Source organism: Rattus norvegicus, chromosome 12, assembly GCF_021556685.1.
Source record: "Rattus norvegicus strain SHRSP/BbbUtx chromosome 12, alternate assembly SHRSP_T2T, whole genome shotgun sequence".
Classification (NCBI taxonomy): domain Eukaryota; kingdom Metazoa; phylum Chordata; class Mammalia; order Rodentia; family Muridae; genus Rattus; species Rattus norvegicus.
The window spans coordinates 19,661,767-19,677,274 of NC_141545.1; the positions used below are offsets into that span (position 1 = coordinate 19,661,767).

Below are 15,508 nucleotides of genomic sequence, written 5' to 3' on the forward strand. Positions count from 1 at the left end.
CAACACACACACACACACACACACACACACACACACACACACACACACACAAAGGAAAAAACAAGACAACTGAAGACTGGATAGGTTGAGTTGCTATGGAATACCACCCATATGATATGGGGTATCTGGTCTTTGTCAGGGCCTTCTGACAGAAATCTTGAACGCCATTATGTTCTCCCACATAAAAGAGAGAAGTTGCTGTGTCAACAGTTCAGAGCACACTGGACACCAGATTCCTTCTCTTGATCTTTCCACACACAGAACCTAATATAGAGCTGGCCCACCTTGACATCAAGGGCCATCCCTTGGAAGCAGATACGACAGCAATTACGCCTAATAGGCTTTGACCAGCTCTGGCTATAGCAAAGAATGAGCCCTTGGGACAAAAGGATCAGAGATCATGTGGGTATGAGACTTTGTAGTTCACAAAAGACCCTTCCATCTACCATAGGATATGATTATCACATGCAGAAACCAAAGCCCCAGTAGGTTGGCAAGATCCTCTCAGAACTCAAGGGAGTCCTGGCTGTATGTGGTACCATGAGCCAAAGGCCGAGAGGAACACAGGGCCCTTTTGCTATCTTACTACCCTGATGGGCAAGCTGAGACCGATTTTGTCAGGAGCAGCCACAAAAATTGAACAGAGAGAAGTCACTCACAGCTAAGGTCTCCCCCAGTGCTTCCGTTCACATATTATTTGACTTTAAATCACTTAGCTCCTCTCTCGCCCATGCTGTCATCCACAAAATTGGTGTGATAAGCCTGGGTCTGCTTTCTTTACTAGCATGCCAAGAAGATTGAGAGCAGCCGGCAGGAAGATGAGAAGGTCTGTGTCCCCACATTATTTGCATGGGCTGCATATCACCCAGCCAGTTCCCAGGCACTCACCCTCCTGAGGACAGCCAGTTCTCTCCACCCCTCATCTCAGCGTGGGGCCAACAGATGGCCAAACATGTCCATGCCAGGCTTTCACTGGACTGGTGTGACCCCATTCCATGTATGGAGCATAGCCCTCAGAGCACTCTGAGAGTGGTGAAGCAGGACAGCTGGTTCTTATGGTTGCCCTTCTGGTTCTAATCTAAGACGATAGCACCTCTTTCCTGCTCCCTTGCAATCTCCTTCCCCTCCCCTCCCAGATTGAAGCGTCCAATGCTAAGGTCTCTCTCCAATGGGCTCCCAGCCTGTGCACAGGATGCCAATACAAGCAGATCCTCCAGCTAACCCACTGTGTGTCCCTTTCATACGCCTTGCTGCCTTCTCTGCAATCCAAGGAACCCTGAATCCTGAAGAAGATCAATGCCCTGATATGGGACATACATCATACGGTTCTTCTTGAGCTCTGAGTCAAGCTTGGAGAACTCAGAGTGTGTGGGGGTACTCAAGGTTTCTGTCCAAAGACCCTAGGCTAAGGCCAGATGAGGACACCTCTCTCTAGGATGTAGCATCCTCAAAGATTGAGAACACACTGAACTTCAGGTTTGACCCTCTTGGATATGTGGATAATGTGCATAGGAAATACACATAGCCAGAAGCTGTGGTGAAGGGTCAACCTTGATCTGGGTTCAGCTTACAAATCCTTTCCCCATTGCTTCCCCTAGCTACCATCCTTCAGGCATGGTTGAGGCCCACACACCACCTAGGGAACTTGGCCCCTGGAGGGTTAACTTTACACTGATGACATGCTTGATTAGGTATTAGAAGGAAGGGAGAGCCTGGGGGCAGGTAACATAGCACTGATGTTCCAAATGAGACACAGGTAAAGTCATGAGCAGAGCAATCTGCCTGTGAGCCTCTTATTCATCCTGCTTCCCCAGCCAATATTAAGACTGGATTGGACTTCCCAAGAACATCATGTCTGGGGTAAAAGGGAAGGGGACAGAGCGCCCCACAGTTTACATTATAAGGTGCTATGAACCTAGGGTTGAAAATTGATCATGCAAAAATTACCTACGAACAAATATTTCCAAATGAGACAGTGAGGAGCTGACTGGATGCTTGTGTGAATTGTGGGCGGTAGCTTGAATGAGAATCCCATTCCCAAAGGGTCATATGTTTGAATGTTTGGTCCTTAGTTAGTGGAACTGTTTGGAAAGGATTAGGAGGCGTGACTTTAATAGGTATGGCCTCTTTGGAGGCACATCACTGTGTGGGCTTTGAGAAGCCCATGCCAGTTACAGTTTCTCTTTCTGCATGCTGCCTATGGACTAAGATATGACGCTTTCAGCTACTGCTCCAGCTCATGACTGTCTACTTCCAGCCATGACAACCACGGACTACCCTCTAAAACTGTAAGCAATCCCCCAATGAAATGTTTTCTTTCATAAGAGTTGCCTTCCTCATGGCTTCTCTTCACAGTAGTAGAACAGCAACTAAGACATATTGTGTAGTCGCCAGGGTTAATTATTGTAACACTGTAATAACATAGTAACCAAGTTCTCTTTGTAGATTAGACAGGGGTTGTATGCCTATCATTGCCACTGCCATCTTTTGAGTCCAAATCCCAAGATGCTGGCCAAATAACACGATCATCTAGCTCTGTTTAATATATACTACTGCCCCCACTTTATCAAGTAGAATTAATTGATTTGCCCAGTGTCACATAGCTAGCGCCAGGGTTGAGGCTGAAACGCTGTGTCTCAGTCTGCCTTAGTTTCTTTACTTCTTGCTGTGAAAAATGCCACTAACAAAAGCCTAAAGGAGAGGGGGTTTGCTTTGGCTCCCTGCTCAGGTTATAGTCCATCAAGGTGCAGAAGTCACAGCGGCAGGAGCTTGGGGGAGCACAGCCATAGCCAAGAAGCAGAGAAAGATGGATGCACAGTTGGCTTACATCTCCTATTTTATCAAATCAGAAAGCCCCACCCAAGGAGATAGCCCTCCCATAATTAAGATGTATCTTCTCATAACATAATAAGATAATCCCCTATAGGCTTGCCCAGAGACCCATCTCCAAGGAGATTCTAGATTCTGTCAGCTTGACAATGAGCACTAGCTGCCACACAGTCTGTGGTGGTTTGAATATGCTTGGCCCATGGGAGCTGTCACTACTGGGAGATGTGGCCTTGGAGGAGGAAGTATGTCACTGTGTAGGCGGGCTTTGAGAGTTCCTAGTGCTCAAGCTGGCGTAGAAGAGAGAGCCTCCTACTGGCTGCCGGCGGGAAGACAGTCCTTCTGGCTGCCTTCAGATCAAGATGTAGAACTCTTGGCTCCTGCAGCACCATGTCTGCCTGCATGCTGCCGTGCTTCCTGCCATGATATAATAGACGGAACCTCTGAAGCTATAAACCAGCCCCAATTAAATGTTGTCCTTATAAGAGTTGCCGTGATCACGATGTCTCTTCACAGCAACGAAACCCTAACTAAGACAGAAGTTGCCACCTGCTACTATTTATTAACTCAAAAAAAAAAAAAAAAAACTTGTTCCTGAAATGAATGTTCACTGCTTAGAATGACCTGTCGCTAAGTTGTTGAGTCTTCAAAGACAAAGGAAACCTCTTCCTTGCCTCAAGGGATTAGAGTCGGCATAAATAGCCATAAACAACCAATGATATGTAAGGAGTACACACAAGATAAGACAGCCACAAGGAAGCATTATTTCCTAGGATATACTATTATATGCATTTAAAAGGGCCTCTTGCATATGACTGTCGGCATGTCAAAACATAATGCAGACACAAATTTAAGAGCTCAGAAAGGGAAAGGTGTGATTCAACTAATACATTCCAGGCTTGGCAACTGGAATTTATTGCTCATTAAAACTGTATTTTAATTATCCTAGTTTTAATTAAAGTATTATGTGGAGTTGGTGAAATGCAATTACGTGCAAGTGACTTAAGATGTATAATAGGCTAATATTTGTAAAGAAATGCATTATTGTCAGTAGATCTGCTTCCGTAAAATGGAGTGGCATTTTATTCCAAATGAAAAATCGCTACATAGAATATTAAACTCTTGTCATTAAAGTTAAACACTACATTGCCAACTCAAATGGAACAAAGCCATTGAAGAGCGCCCCTCCCCATGCTGATCAGTTTGCTCAGGGATGGCTGCCTGAAGTGACCTGCCACATCGGCTGAGCAGGAGCCTCACCATGAGGAGTCTCTAGCACACTCCATCATTCCCTACACACCTTGGGATGAGACTGACCTCACACTGGAGAATGCATCCACTTCGAGGTAGAACCCACAATCTGATCCAACAGTGTCTATAAGGCAACCCTCTGCCACACTGCCTGGCAGCCTGTAAGAGAACAGGACTCCTCGGGGCTATCTCAGTCACCACTCACCACACAGCAGTGAAACCAAGCTATGTAAGGAGTATACAAAGACAGCCACAAGGAAGCATTATTTCCTAGAATATACTATTATATGCATTTAAAAAGGCCTCTTGCTTATGATTGTCGGCATGTCAAAACATAATCTGGATACAAATTTAAGAGCTCCGAAAGGGAAAGGTGTGATTCAACTAATAAATTCTCAGTCACCTCTCATCACACCAAGGGCCATCTCAGTCACTTCTCACCACACAGCAGGGACCATCTCAGTCAACTTTCACCACACAGCAGGGGCCATCTCAGTCACTTCTCACCACACAGCAGGGACCATCTCAGTCAACTTTCACCACACAGCAGGGGCCATCTCAGTCACTTCTCACCACACAGCAGGGACCATCTCAGTCACCTCTCATCACACACCAAGGGCTATCTCAGTCACTTCTCACCACACAGCAGGGACCATCTCAGTCACCTCTCATCACACACCAAGGGCTATCTCAGTCACTTCTCACCACACAGCAGGGACCATCTCAGTCACCTTTCACCACACAGCAGGGGCCATCTCAGTCACCTCTCACCTCATAGCAGAGGGCCATCTCAGCCATCTCTCATCACACAACAGGAGCTATCTCAGTCACCACTGACCACACAACAGGGTTCTAAAGCACAGACTTCACGAGGCAGGCTAGGTGGGAACAATACAGCCCACACATGCTCTTTGCTCCGTCCCACTCCAGTTGATAATTTTTACTGGTATTGATAATGTTTACTGCTATAGAGAGGAGGGTCTCTTGGACTCCTCATCTTAAAGAAAAAACTCTGGTCTGGGGAGATAGCTCAGTGGGTGAGAGCACATGCAGAGGGCCCTGAGTTCTAATTCCCAGCACCTATGAAAAACCCAGGTGTGACTGACACAAGCCCAGAACTAGAGAGGTTCAATCAACAGCCTAGCCAAACAAACAAACAAACAAACAAACAAACCTGAGAGAACAAAGGAGAGAGTGACAAAGCAGGAATCCAGCATCCAACTCATGTATGCATGTCTCCACGTACATTACAGCACACACAAATCACGCTAGCATACACCACAGCACACGTATATCATGCTACATCAAAACAATATGACCAAGTGCCCTGCCATGGTTGTACTCACTGTGGATAACAGCTGCTCTCTGAGGCATTCACAATAAAGGGTCCCAAAGCCATCTCAACCTGCTATCTTCCAGTATTTTACATAAATGCTTTAAAATGGTTACCTATTTTCTAGCTTAGAGAAAACATTAAAGGTAAGACCGACATTTCTGATGGTGTGTTCCCTTCAAGATTCAGTACTCGGCCTCACACTCAGTCTTAAGTCTTTGGGCAAGGACATCTTTAAGACTTCCCACACCCCTTCACCTGTGATGGCTGCTTCAAACTCCGTGAAGAGATTGCACCACAGTCACTTGGTCTCCTGTTACCAAAGCTAGTTTGCTTCTCACAGTGGCTCTATCCAAATATGGCTGCTTGTAAGACCCGCCCTGAGGCTCTGCAGTGACCCCGTGTGCCCAGGCTTGCTCTCTTCTGTCCCTCTTGAAGCTTATTTGACTTTTGACTCTGAAGGGCATTTGGTTTTTTTTTTTGGGGGGGGTGGGGGGATGATTGCAGTAGCCATCTCTCCCAGCATCATCCCCACCCTCTCTGCTCCCTCTGGAATGATTCCCTAGGCGTGGACTGAGCGCCCCACTCTCTCTATCATATACAATCTCCCTTACACAGTTTCCATAGTTGTATCTCTGTGCTCAATCTGAGAGTTTGCCTCAGATCTTCCAGAACAATCTCTCTCAGTTTAGGGCACAGAATCTACTTTCGCACTCCTTCGGTTGACTTTTAAAATAAATGAAAACATTCTGCACCACAAGGAGTTTGGCTCTTTTTTGAAATTAGCACATAAAGGGATGTTCAACATCACCCACCACTGAGGGAGATGAAAATTAAAAGCTCAAAGAGGAGAGAAAAAAACACCAATGAGCTATCATCAGACATTTATCAGGATGGACAAAATAAATCTAAAACTAGGACAACACTGCACACCAGAGTGGAAGCAGGGAAGGAAAGGGTGCATGTACCAGTGGTGTCAGAGCAGAAGCAGGGAAGGATACCGTTGGTATCAAAATGAAATGGAACCGTCAGTCTAGAAGAGAGACTGCTGTCACCTTAACAACGAAATCAAAAATGGAACATGCAACTAGCTTCTGGGTGTTTGTCCCAGAAAGAGTGAGTCTCCCATTCACAGAAAACTCATGCAAGAACGTTCACAGCGGCTGTGTTCATAACAGCCCCAATCTGGATACAACCCAGATATCTATCAACAGTCTAGCGATCATACAGAAGCTGGTGCATTCACAGCACACTCATACACCACAAGAAACCCAACTGTTCGCGCCATGACAATACCCAGGAAGCAGAAAAATCTCAGCACCTACAAAAAAAAGTTGGGCAAGGCCACATGAACAACTGTAACCTCAGTGCTGGTGGGGGTGGATGCAGGAGGATTGCTGTGACTTTGCTAGCTGTCAGCCTAGCTCCATGTTCAGTGGCAGATGCTGGGATGAAGGGGAAAAGGCAGTGAGTGTTAGGGCAGGATGCATGGTATCCTCCTTGTCTGATACATGTATATCCTCGCACACATGCATATACATCAGATACACATATACCATATAGGGCACACGAACAAGTAAGTGGTTAAAATACTAACTTCCATGTCATACGGATTTTGCCACATTCTTTTTTCAAAACAAATGTGTGCTCCTTCTCTAAGGACTTCCTACTGAATATAGAATAAAATCATTACTTATTTCCAGATTCTGGGTCTACGGGATCTCCATGGGGGTCTCCTCGCTACTCCTGCCTGTTCCTTCCTCACAACTGACCTTAGCATGACACTTTAGCAAACACATCAAGCTACTCCCTGCATCTAAGCTCTGCCTAGAACATACATCCTTTGGGTCTGCTGGTACTCATCGGCTGCAGACATCACCCCGAGAGGCCGGCACAGCACAGAGGGTGACTCCGCAATCCAACAGAGCCAGCGCTGCCCGGCTGTTGGCCTCTGCCCGCCTTTCATCTCACCAGTAAATTCGGTATAATCGCAGTCCTCACTCACTGGCCGCTGTGAGGATTAAATGACTCATTATAAATAAAACACTTAAAACACTGCCTGGCAACTCCGAAATTGCTAATTATTATTATTATTAAATGTCATATTGAGACTATCATAGAAATTAGGTTGAATGAATGAAGCCAGACACAAAGGAGTTCATATTCAATGATTCCATTTATATGAAAGTCTAGAATAAGAAACAATCAGCAATCTATGGTAATTAGATTAGTTGGGAAGGGGAGCTGGAGGAGAAAGCACAAGGAGCTCTCTCCACTTGAAGGGGGGAGACTAAATCTGTGGGCACAGTTGCAACAATTCACCCACCCACGGGCTGAAAGTCTGTGCACTTTATATTAGTCAAATTATAATTCAAAAGTGGCTGACATTTATTTGTGTGAGTGTGTGTGAGTATGTGTGTGTGTGTATGAGTGTGAGAGTGTGTGTGTGAGTGTGTGTGTGAGAGTGTGTGTGAGAGTGTGTGTGAGTGTGTGTGAGAGTGTGTGTGAGTGTATGTGTGTAAGAGTGTGTGTGAGTGTGTGTGAGAGTGTGTGTGAGTGTATGTGTGTGAGAGTGTGTGAGTGTGTGTGTGAGTGTATGTGTGTGAGTGTGAGTGTATGTGTGTGAGTGTGAGTGTGTGTGAGTGTATGTGTGTGAGTGTATGTGTGTGAGTGTGTGTGTGTGAGTGTGTGTGAGTATGTGAGTGTGTGAGTGTGTGTGAGAGTGTGCGAGTGTGTGTGAGAGTGTGTGTGTGAGAGTGTGTGTGTGTGTGTGAGTGTGTGTGTATGTATATGCAGATGAATGTACATTCGTGTATGCATAGAGTGTGTGAACCAGTAGACGATGTTTGGTGTTGGTCCTCAAAGGCTGTCTACCTTGCTCTTTGAGTGAGAGTCTCTCACTGGCCTGGAGTTCTCCAAACAGGCTAGGCTGACCAGCCAGTGACCTTCAGGGAACTTCCTATCTCTACCTTCACAGCATAGGGGTCCCATGCCTCTTTTTATTTTATTTTTTAAAGGTGCATTCTGGGAATTGAACTCTGGTCCTCTTGTTTACAAAACAAACACATAATCAACTGAGAGAATCTCCCCAAACATTAATACTCAATTGAAAGGAGCCCTATCCCTGGATCAGAACTCTGTTGTCCCTCCTTGGTCACGTCCTCTTAGCATTTATTCCTACATGCTGTCCCCACATGGGGACATGTCCTCCCCAATGGCAGCACTTTGAATGCCTTGCTTTCCTCTTGGTGCTGACCAGCTAGACTGGTGCTCAGCATTAGGCAGGTATTCAGTATCTAGGAACTCAGGGAAGGGAAGAGCAGGGGGGTTGGGAGGGGGCAGTGGGCGTGGCCATAGGTGTCAGTTTTCCTACCAACACCAGCAAATGTGAGCACACAAAATCGACTTATAAACACTTCCTTTGCATTTCCTAAGTTTTTAAAACAAGAACCAATGGGGTACAGGGGAGAAAAGTAACTTGCCCAAGACCGGAACCTGGGCTTGAGTTGCCATATTCCAGCCAGCTTGACTCATGCTCAATAAGGCTCACTTCACAAATATAGATGTGTTCTACAAGCAGTCACAAAATGCCCATAAAATATAATATAAAAAATTTTAAAGCACATTATTTTGAAAGCTCGGTTAACTATAAAAATATTATTACAACCAGACCTACTTCATGCGAGTATTGAGTTGTGGCTCCCAACACAATGCTAATTTCCACAGATCTTTCTTGGAGCAGCAGAAATGAAATGGAAATAAGTTAATGGATGCTTGAGTATTTAAGCGTGGACAATTATGAGCTGGGCTGTTTGTACGTCACCCGGGATGCTGTTTATTACCCATACCTCACAGCCCAGATCGCTACTGGCAAGCCATCTATTGCAAAGCCGACTGGAGCTTTGAAATATCCAATCTATAAACTTCATGTTTCCGGGAAAACACGTGTGAGGATGCTTGTGCTCACACATTCCTGTCAGGTAGACTACAGGACGCAATATGAGTACAGAAACCCACAATTAAGCAAAAGAATGGCACTGTACACACCAAGTTTTTGCATCCTAATCTGATAACTGCAGGCATGAATTACCTCCCGGGGGTAGGAGGAACTCTGCGCGGCATCCAGATTCACGTTTCAAAGCTTGAGAAACAAAAGGAGGGGAAGAAAATAGATCTAAGCCAGGATAGCACGGAGGACTTTCTGTTTTCAACTTAGACTACATTAATAAGACAAAGCTGTCTTCCGCTCTGACATGAGAAGAGAGCAAATTAACTGTTTGGATCCAGTAAATCAAAAGCATAAACTTGCATGTTTTTTTAATATCTTTTCAGATACATAAAACCCATAATCATCTATTCAAATTTCCCAGTTTAACTTATTCTCCGTGCTTTCAGAGCATCATGTGCCTTTCTGAGATGGTTTTCTGTGTCAACAGTCATTTGCTGTGCAGCGTGTTGTTTTTATTCCACCCCCCCCTTCCTCTGGGGAAGTGTAGATGCCACCTGACAGGTCTTGACAACCACCAATCCATTCAGTCCTCTGAGACTGAACTGCTGCCTTATATATCAGGCCATATAGTTATGGAGAGACATGTGCTTTCTGTAGTTATCACCCCGGGGGAAACCCAGTTGTGATTAGAAAATGCCCCAAGCAGAAAGGAACTAGAGATCAGAAGGGTTAATTCAAGATAGAATTATTGGAGTGCTAACCTTAGTGTCTCCTCTTTAGGGGGGTGGCAGTAGTTCAAAACAGGGTTTCTCTGTGTAGCCCTGGCTGTCCTGTAACTAGCTCTGTAGACCAGGCTATCCTCAAACTCACAGAGATCCACCTGCCTCTGTCTCCTGAATGCTAGGATGAAAGGCATGAGGCACCACTGCCGGCATGTGTCTCTTCTTGTGTGAGAGTTCCGACTAAAGCCATCAATCTTAAGAGGATGATAGAAGGATCCCCCCACTCCAAACAGGACCACTACAAGATGGTTACAATGAATACTGTTGGGTGACTTCATTTCCTGTATAGCAAGAGAGATAGGTAGCCTTTCTGCCGAGGACTGGGGAAAATGAGATCAAGGTCCCCAGGAAGGCACAGGTCATGGGTTCTGGAATTGAGTCTCATGGTTAGGGCCTGAGAACCAGTAAAGAAAGGACCCTCCAGCATTTGGGTATGGTGCCAACCAGCCCTAGGCTTCAGGCACGAACTAATGGTCATGCTAGTTACAGAGTCTTTCTCTCCCCCTCCATCCTTCTTCCCACCACATAAACTCTTCATTGCTCTGGCAACATTTCTTTCCATTGCTGTGTGAGCTGTGTGTTTACAAGCTCCAGGAGCAAAGGCTTTGATATCCTTGGGATATCATTAAGCTGTGGGTTTGTCCCATTCTCCTGGGCCACTCCCAAAGTACAATGCTTTCCTCTGCCATTCTGTGCATACTAAAATAAAATTTCTCTATGCAGAGAGAGAGAGAGAGAGAGAGAGAGAGAGAGAGAGAGAGAGAGGGAGGTGGGGAAAGGGATGAAGGAAGGAAGCTGAAGCTAACCTCTGTGCAAAGTACCCCATTCCCCCACTCACACACATACATACTCACATACCACATTTCCTACACACACACACACACACACACACACATACACAAAACACAAACTCACATACATTCTCACACATATACACAAACTCCCACAATACACATTCAGACACATGCTAACACACACACTCATATTTCCACAATCACACACATACACACACACACACAAATATATCCATGCACACACTCACACTGCCTACCCATAAACTAACTCTCTCTCTCTCTCTCTCTCTCTCTCACACACACACACACACACACACACTCACATACACTCACAATCACACTCACAATCACACAAAGCACACATTTGTTTCACATAAAATTGTTTCTCCTAAAATTAATTTTTTTGCCCACTTCAGGAAACAGCAAGCCATCCTACCAGTGGATTAGGCCCCAGATCCTAAGATCTGCCTGTGTTCTTCTCCAGCTCTTAAATTCCACATTCAATCCAAAAGGAAATCCTGGTGATTCTGTTCTTTCACTATCCTGATATTTGACACTTCTCCCTACCTCTACCCAAACCCACATAAGCCGGTGTTATTTCAAACTGAAATCTGGGCTTCTAAATAAATGAGCAAAACCACCTGAAGCCATGGGAGAAATGATCAAAAGCACGAGGCAAGTTCGTCAAGTAGAGCGAACAGGAGACTCAGCTTGACAGAGTCGAGCGTGAGCTCTGGAGTCAGAGCCAGACCTCAGTCCTACTGCTGCAGCTTGTCAGCTGTGTGCCCTGGGGTGAGTTAGTATCTCTAAACTTCAGTTCTGATAGCTGTAAGTGGAGCTAATTATAAGTGCCCTGGAAGGCAATTCTGAGGATTACAGAAGATATGTTTCAAGTAGGTCCTCAATAAATAATAACTACTAGGATTATTAATAGGCTATTTAACTAAATCTTCAAGTTTGGAAACACTAGGGTTACTGAATCGTTTTAAAGAGAAAAAAAATCCACTTCATTGAAAGCCCAAAGGTCAACTTTTAAAGGTCATAAGATAATGTTATAAAGAGAGGGAGGTGGCGAGGGTGGCCTCCACAGCAATGGTCTCCAGGAAGTGACCTCACATGCCAAGGCTGAAAGTCACTGCAAGTTCTTGACCTGTGCTGGGTTTCGTGATGCATTTTGGGTAGAATTCTCCAGACCTTAGATGCAGCCCCGGTGATATGGAGCAGATTGGATGCTTCCAGAGCTCCTTGTGTGCAGCCACGTGGGTCAGAAGTGGAAGTTTCTTAGGAGCAGTATATCTCAGGACGGTGTATAAACTGTTGGGAACAGTACACACGCCCTGATTTATGACATCTCACACAGCAGGCACTCAGGAAATGTGGGGTGCTGATGAGGTGGAACATACAAAACTAAAGGACCTTGTAGGAATGTAAATATTCATAATCAGCCCCATACACCACAACACTGCCAGGGCCAGAGGTTTATCGATAGTTTTATGCTTATAAACTGACTGTTTGTTTGATGGGCCACTGTGTTAGGACTTTAATCATACTATCATTTTATCAGTTCATTAGGAATTCAATAGTCTTTAGCATAAATCTGCAAGTAAAAAAAAGCCATGAAATTATGAGTAAAATTTAAAAATCAAGAGTTATTTCAATGGACATCCTGTCATACTCTGAATGAAGGTTGTCTCATGAGCATAGCTGGTTCACACATCAACCATGTGAACCAACAAGTATCTATTTGCTACCAAGTGAATGAAAATGATCCGGACACCATGGATTCCCAGCCCCTGGTATTACGAGCTCCATGCCTGAGAAGAAGCCTAATGCAGCCTACTTTCCGAACTGCACTGTTCTCAGTACCCCAGCATTTCTCCCACCTCTCCTGCCCTCCCGTGCTCCATGCTGGTCCTCCCAGAACATTTATACCACACTGTATCTCAGCTGCTTTCTGCTCAGCAGAATGCTCTCCCACAGCGATGAGATATCGATCCTGCCTCTTTGTTTCACCCAGTCCCAGGAGACATCTGTTATGATTGGAATCAATATGAAGGTGAATATCCAAGAAACTTCAGATACAGAAAAAAGGCTTAGCAGCTATGCCATTAAAAGGAATTGGTTTTTTTCTTTTCACGAGAATTCTGAAGTATGCTTGTTGCACAAATTTCTATTTTCTCCTATTTCTGACTGCCAAAATAGAAATGTTTGGTATAAGCAGGCCCATGCAGGGTTCAGATGTCAAGGTGGGATAACAGGTCTATACGGCTTACAGAGGGAGGTCCACCATGCTCTGCTGAGGGGGAATGTGGGTATAGCCCATCCTTAACTTCCACAATTGCATATAAAACCCGTGCAGCAAATATCTCACACACATCCTTTCCAAACTGAACCCAGATCTTTCCCGTCGTGCGTTCTTTTTTTTTTTTTTTTTTCTTTTCTATTTTTTGGAGCTGGGGACCAAACCCAGGGCCTTGCGCTTGCTAGGCAAGCACTCTACCACTGAGCTAAATCTCCAACCCCCGTCGTGCGTTCTTATCTGCGATCCAGCACTTGGTAGCATAAATATTTGACTTTTACTTCAAGCACATAGTGTTCCATGATTCCTTTTGAAAATTTTTATTTTTGAAGTTTTTGTCATTGCAACATTATCTTTGAATTCTATTGCAAGGTAGCCACTTAAGTAATACATAGCAAGGACTAGGAAGTCAGCTTGGTGAGTAAAGTAACTGACTCACAAGTGTGAGAACCTGAGTTCAGATCCCCAGAACCAATGTGAAGCTGGGCACAGAGGCATGGACCTATAATCCCAGAGTCTTTCTGAGATAGGAGATGGAGATAGCTCATGGGATAGCCTGGTATACATGCTGGCAAAAACAGACTTTTCTCAAACAAGGTACACTCCCTCTGGATAAAGTCAAGACTATGAACCCAATGTTCTTTTGAGTCACTAAAACCTCCACATGGAGAAATTGCCTGACACCCAGCACATATCTTGAACGTGGGGCACGCAGGAAGACCTTGAGATGGGCCTTAGCAGTGAGATTAGCAATAGATGAGCAGGCCCCTAATTGGACAAGAGGAAATAAAGCTGTCACGGAAGAACGAAAGGATAAGGAGAAATAAGCAGTAACTGGCGTTTTATCGTCACTGAAAGGAGCATCAGGCGTGAGGCTCAAGGGAAAGCAGAGGGGGAACCCCACAGCTGTGTAAGTAAACACCAGGCCTGGGGAAATGAGGCGATGACGCACAGTTCAGGGGTGACAGTGGTGAGGTGTATTCAACATCAGAGAGAATGGGCTCCAGGGTGGAGAGGAGACCTTGGTTCAGGACATACAACAAGCAGAAAGCAACAGCACAAGGCTACTTGATTAAACGGCTTAAAAATAGGCAGGCCGGCCACAAGCAGCTGCTCATTAGGGACACTTCCACTCCAGACGAGGCTTTCCTGCCACCGGCCACTTAGCCGTCCTCTCTGTTACTAAGAGCATGGTACACGCACGTGCAATGAATTACGTCTGCCTTTGGAGCAACTTACATTCTGCTGCTGGGAATGATCTTGTGTCCTTCTCTAAACCATGTCACTTGAGGTCTGGGGCAGCTGGTGATAGGCAGTAGGTTTAGAAGTGCCGCATGTCCTTGAGAAACCGTTTTCCTCTGGTCTGCATCCATGAAGTTCCCCATATCTGCGGAGAAAAATTAGACATTTACGTTCTGGAGCACACTAGTTTTTGAAGGGGAGTAGGGGTCAGAAAGGGAAATGGCTATATTTTACAGTGAAGTCGGTGCTGCCATCATGCTGCCATCATGGTGACAGGCGAGAGTGAGCAGCAGTGCTGACGAGTGCAGATGGAGCATTGGCTGAGCCATGTGTCTCTAAAGCAGTCACAGGCAGGGCCTCGTCAGAGAGGCCACCAGCCTTCGTCATACTGCAGTAATATAATGACTGCTCACAGTTGACTGTAACGCTAAAACAAAAAACAAAACAAAAAACAGATTCTGGAAGTCACCCCAGGCCCTATGAAGCAGTTCTTACAGAGCTGCAACACTGGACACTCTGCAGCTACCCCTCCTGCCTGGGTCTCCTCATCCATCTCCTCATCTCGGGGACACTGTCTCCACTCACAAGCCTTTGGAAACCAGTGTGTTCCAATCCTTAGGGGGTTTGCAGAAGACTCTCTTGCCTGCCCCTACACTGATGACATGGCATGGGGCAGTCACTGTTCTACTGATTAAAACAACTAAAGAAATGAGGACCCAGCCATCAGACTAGATTTGAAAGGCTCCCTTTTAAATCGGGAACCTAAAACATTAAAACAATTTCTATGTTGTGGTCAGATGTAGTCCGTGTATACAGATGTTTCCACACCATATGGTTTATGTGTGTTCCCATGTATCTTGCATATATGTATGGGGGCGTGGTTGGAAACACACACACACACACCACACACACACACACACGTATATGTATGTCCACATGGAGGCCTGAGGATGATCATGTATCTGTCTTGATCAATCTCCATGTATCGTTTGAGATATTGTCCATCACTGAACCGAAGGGTGATAATTGGCT

The 15,508-nt window shown here is 45.3% G+C and overlaps 1 protein-coding gene across 1 annotated transcript in view; it reads right to left on the bottom strand.

Annotated features, from left to right (window-relative positions):
- Sdk1 (sidekick cell adhesion molecule 1) overlaps positions 1 to 15,508 on the bottom strand; it is a 983,759-nt gene that overhangs the window by 602,770 nt on the left and 365,481 nt on the right. The window contains 1 exon segment of the mRNA NM_001447264.1: positions 14,474 to 14,621. Within this exon segment, the coding sequence (NP_001434193.1) occupies positions 14,474 to 14,621 (148 nt within the window).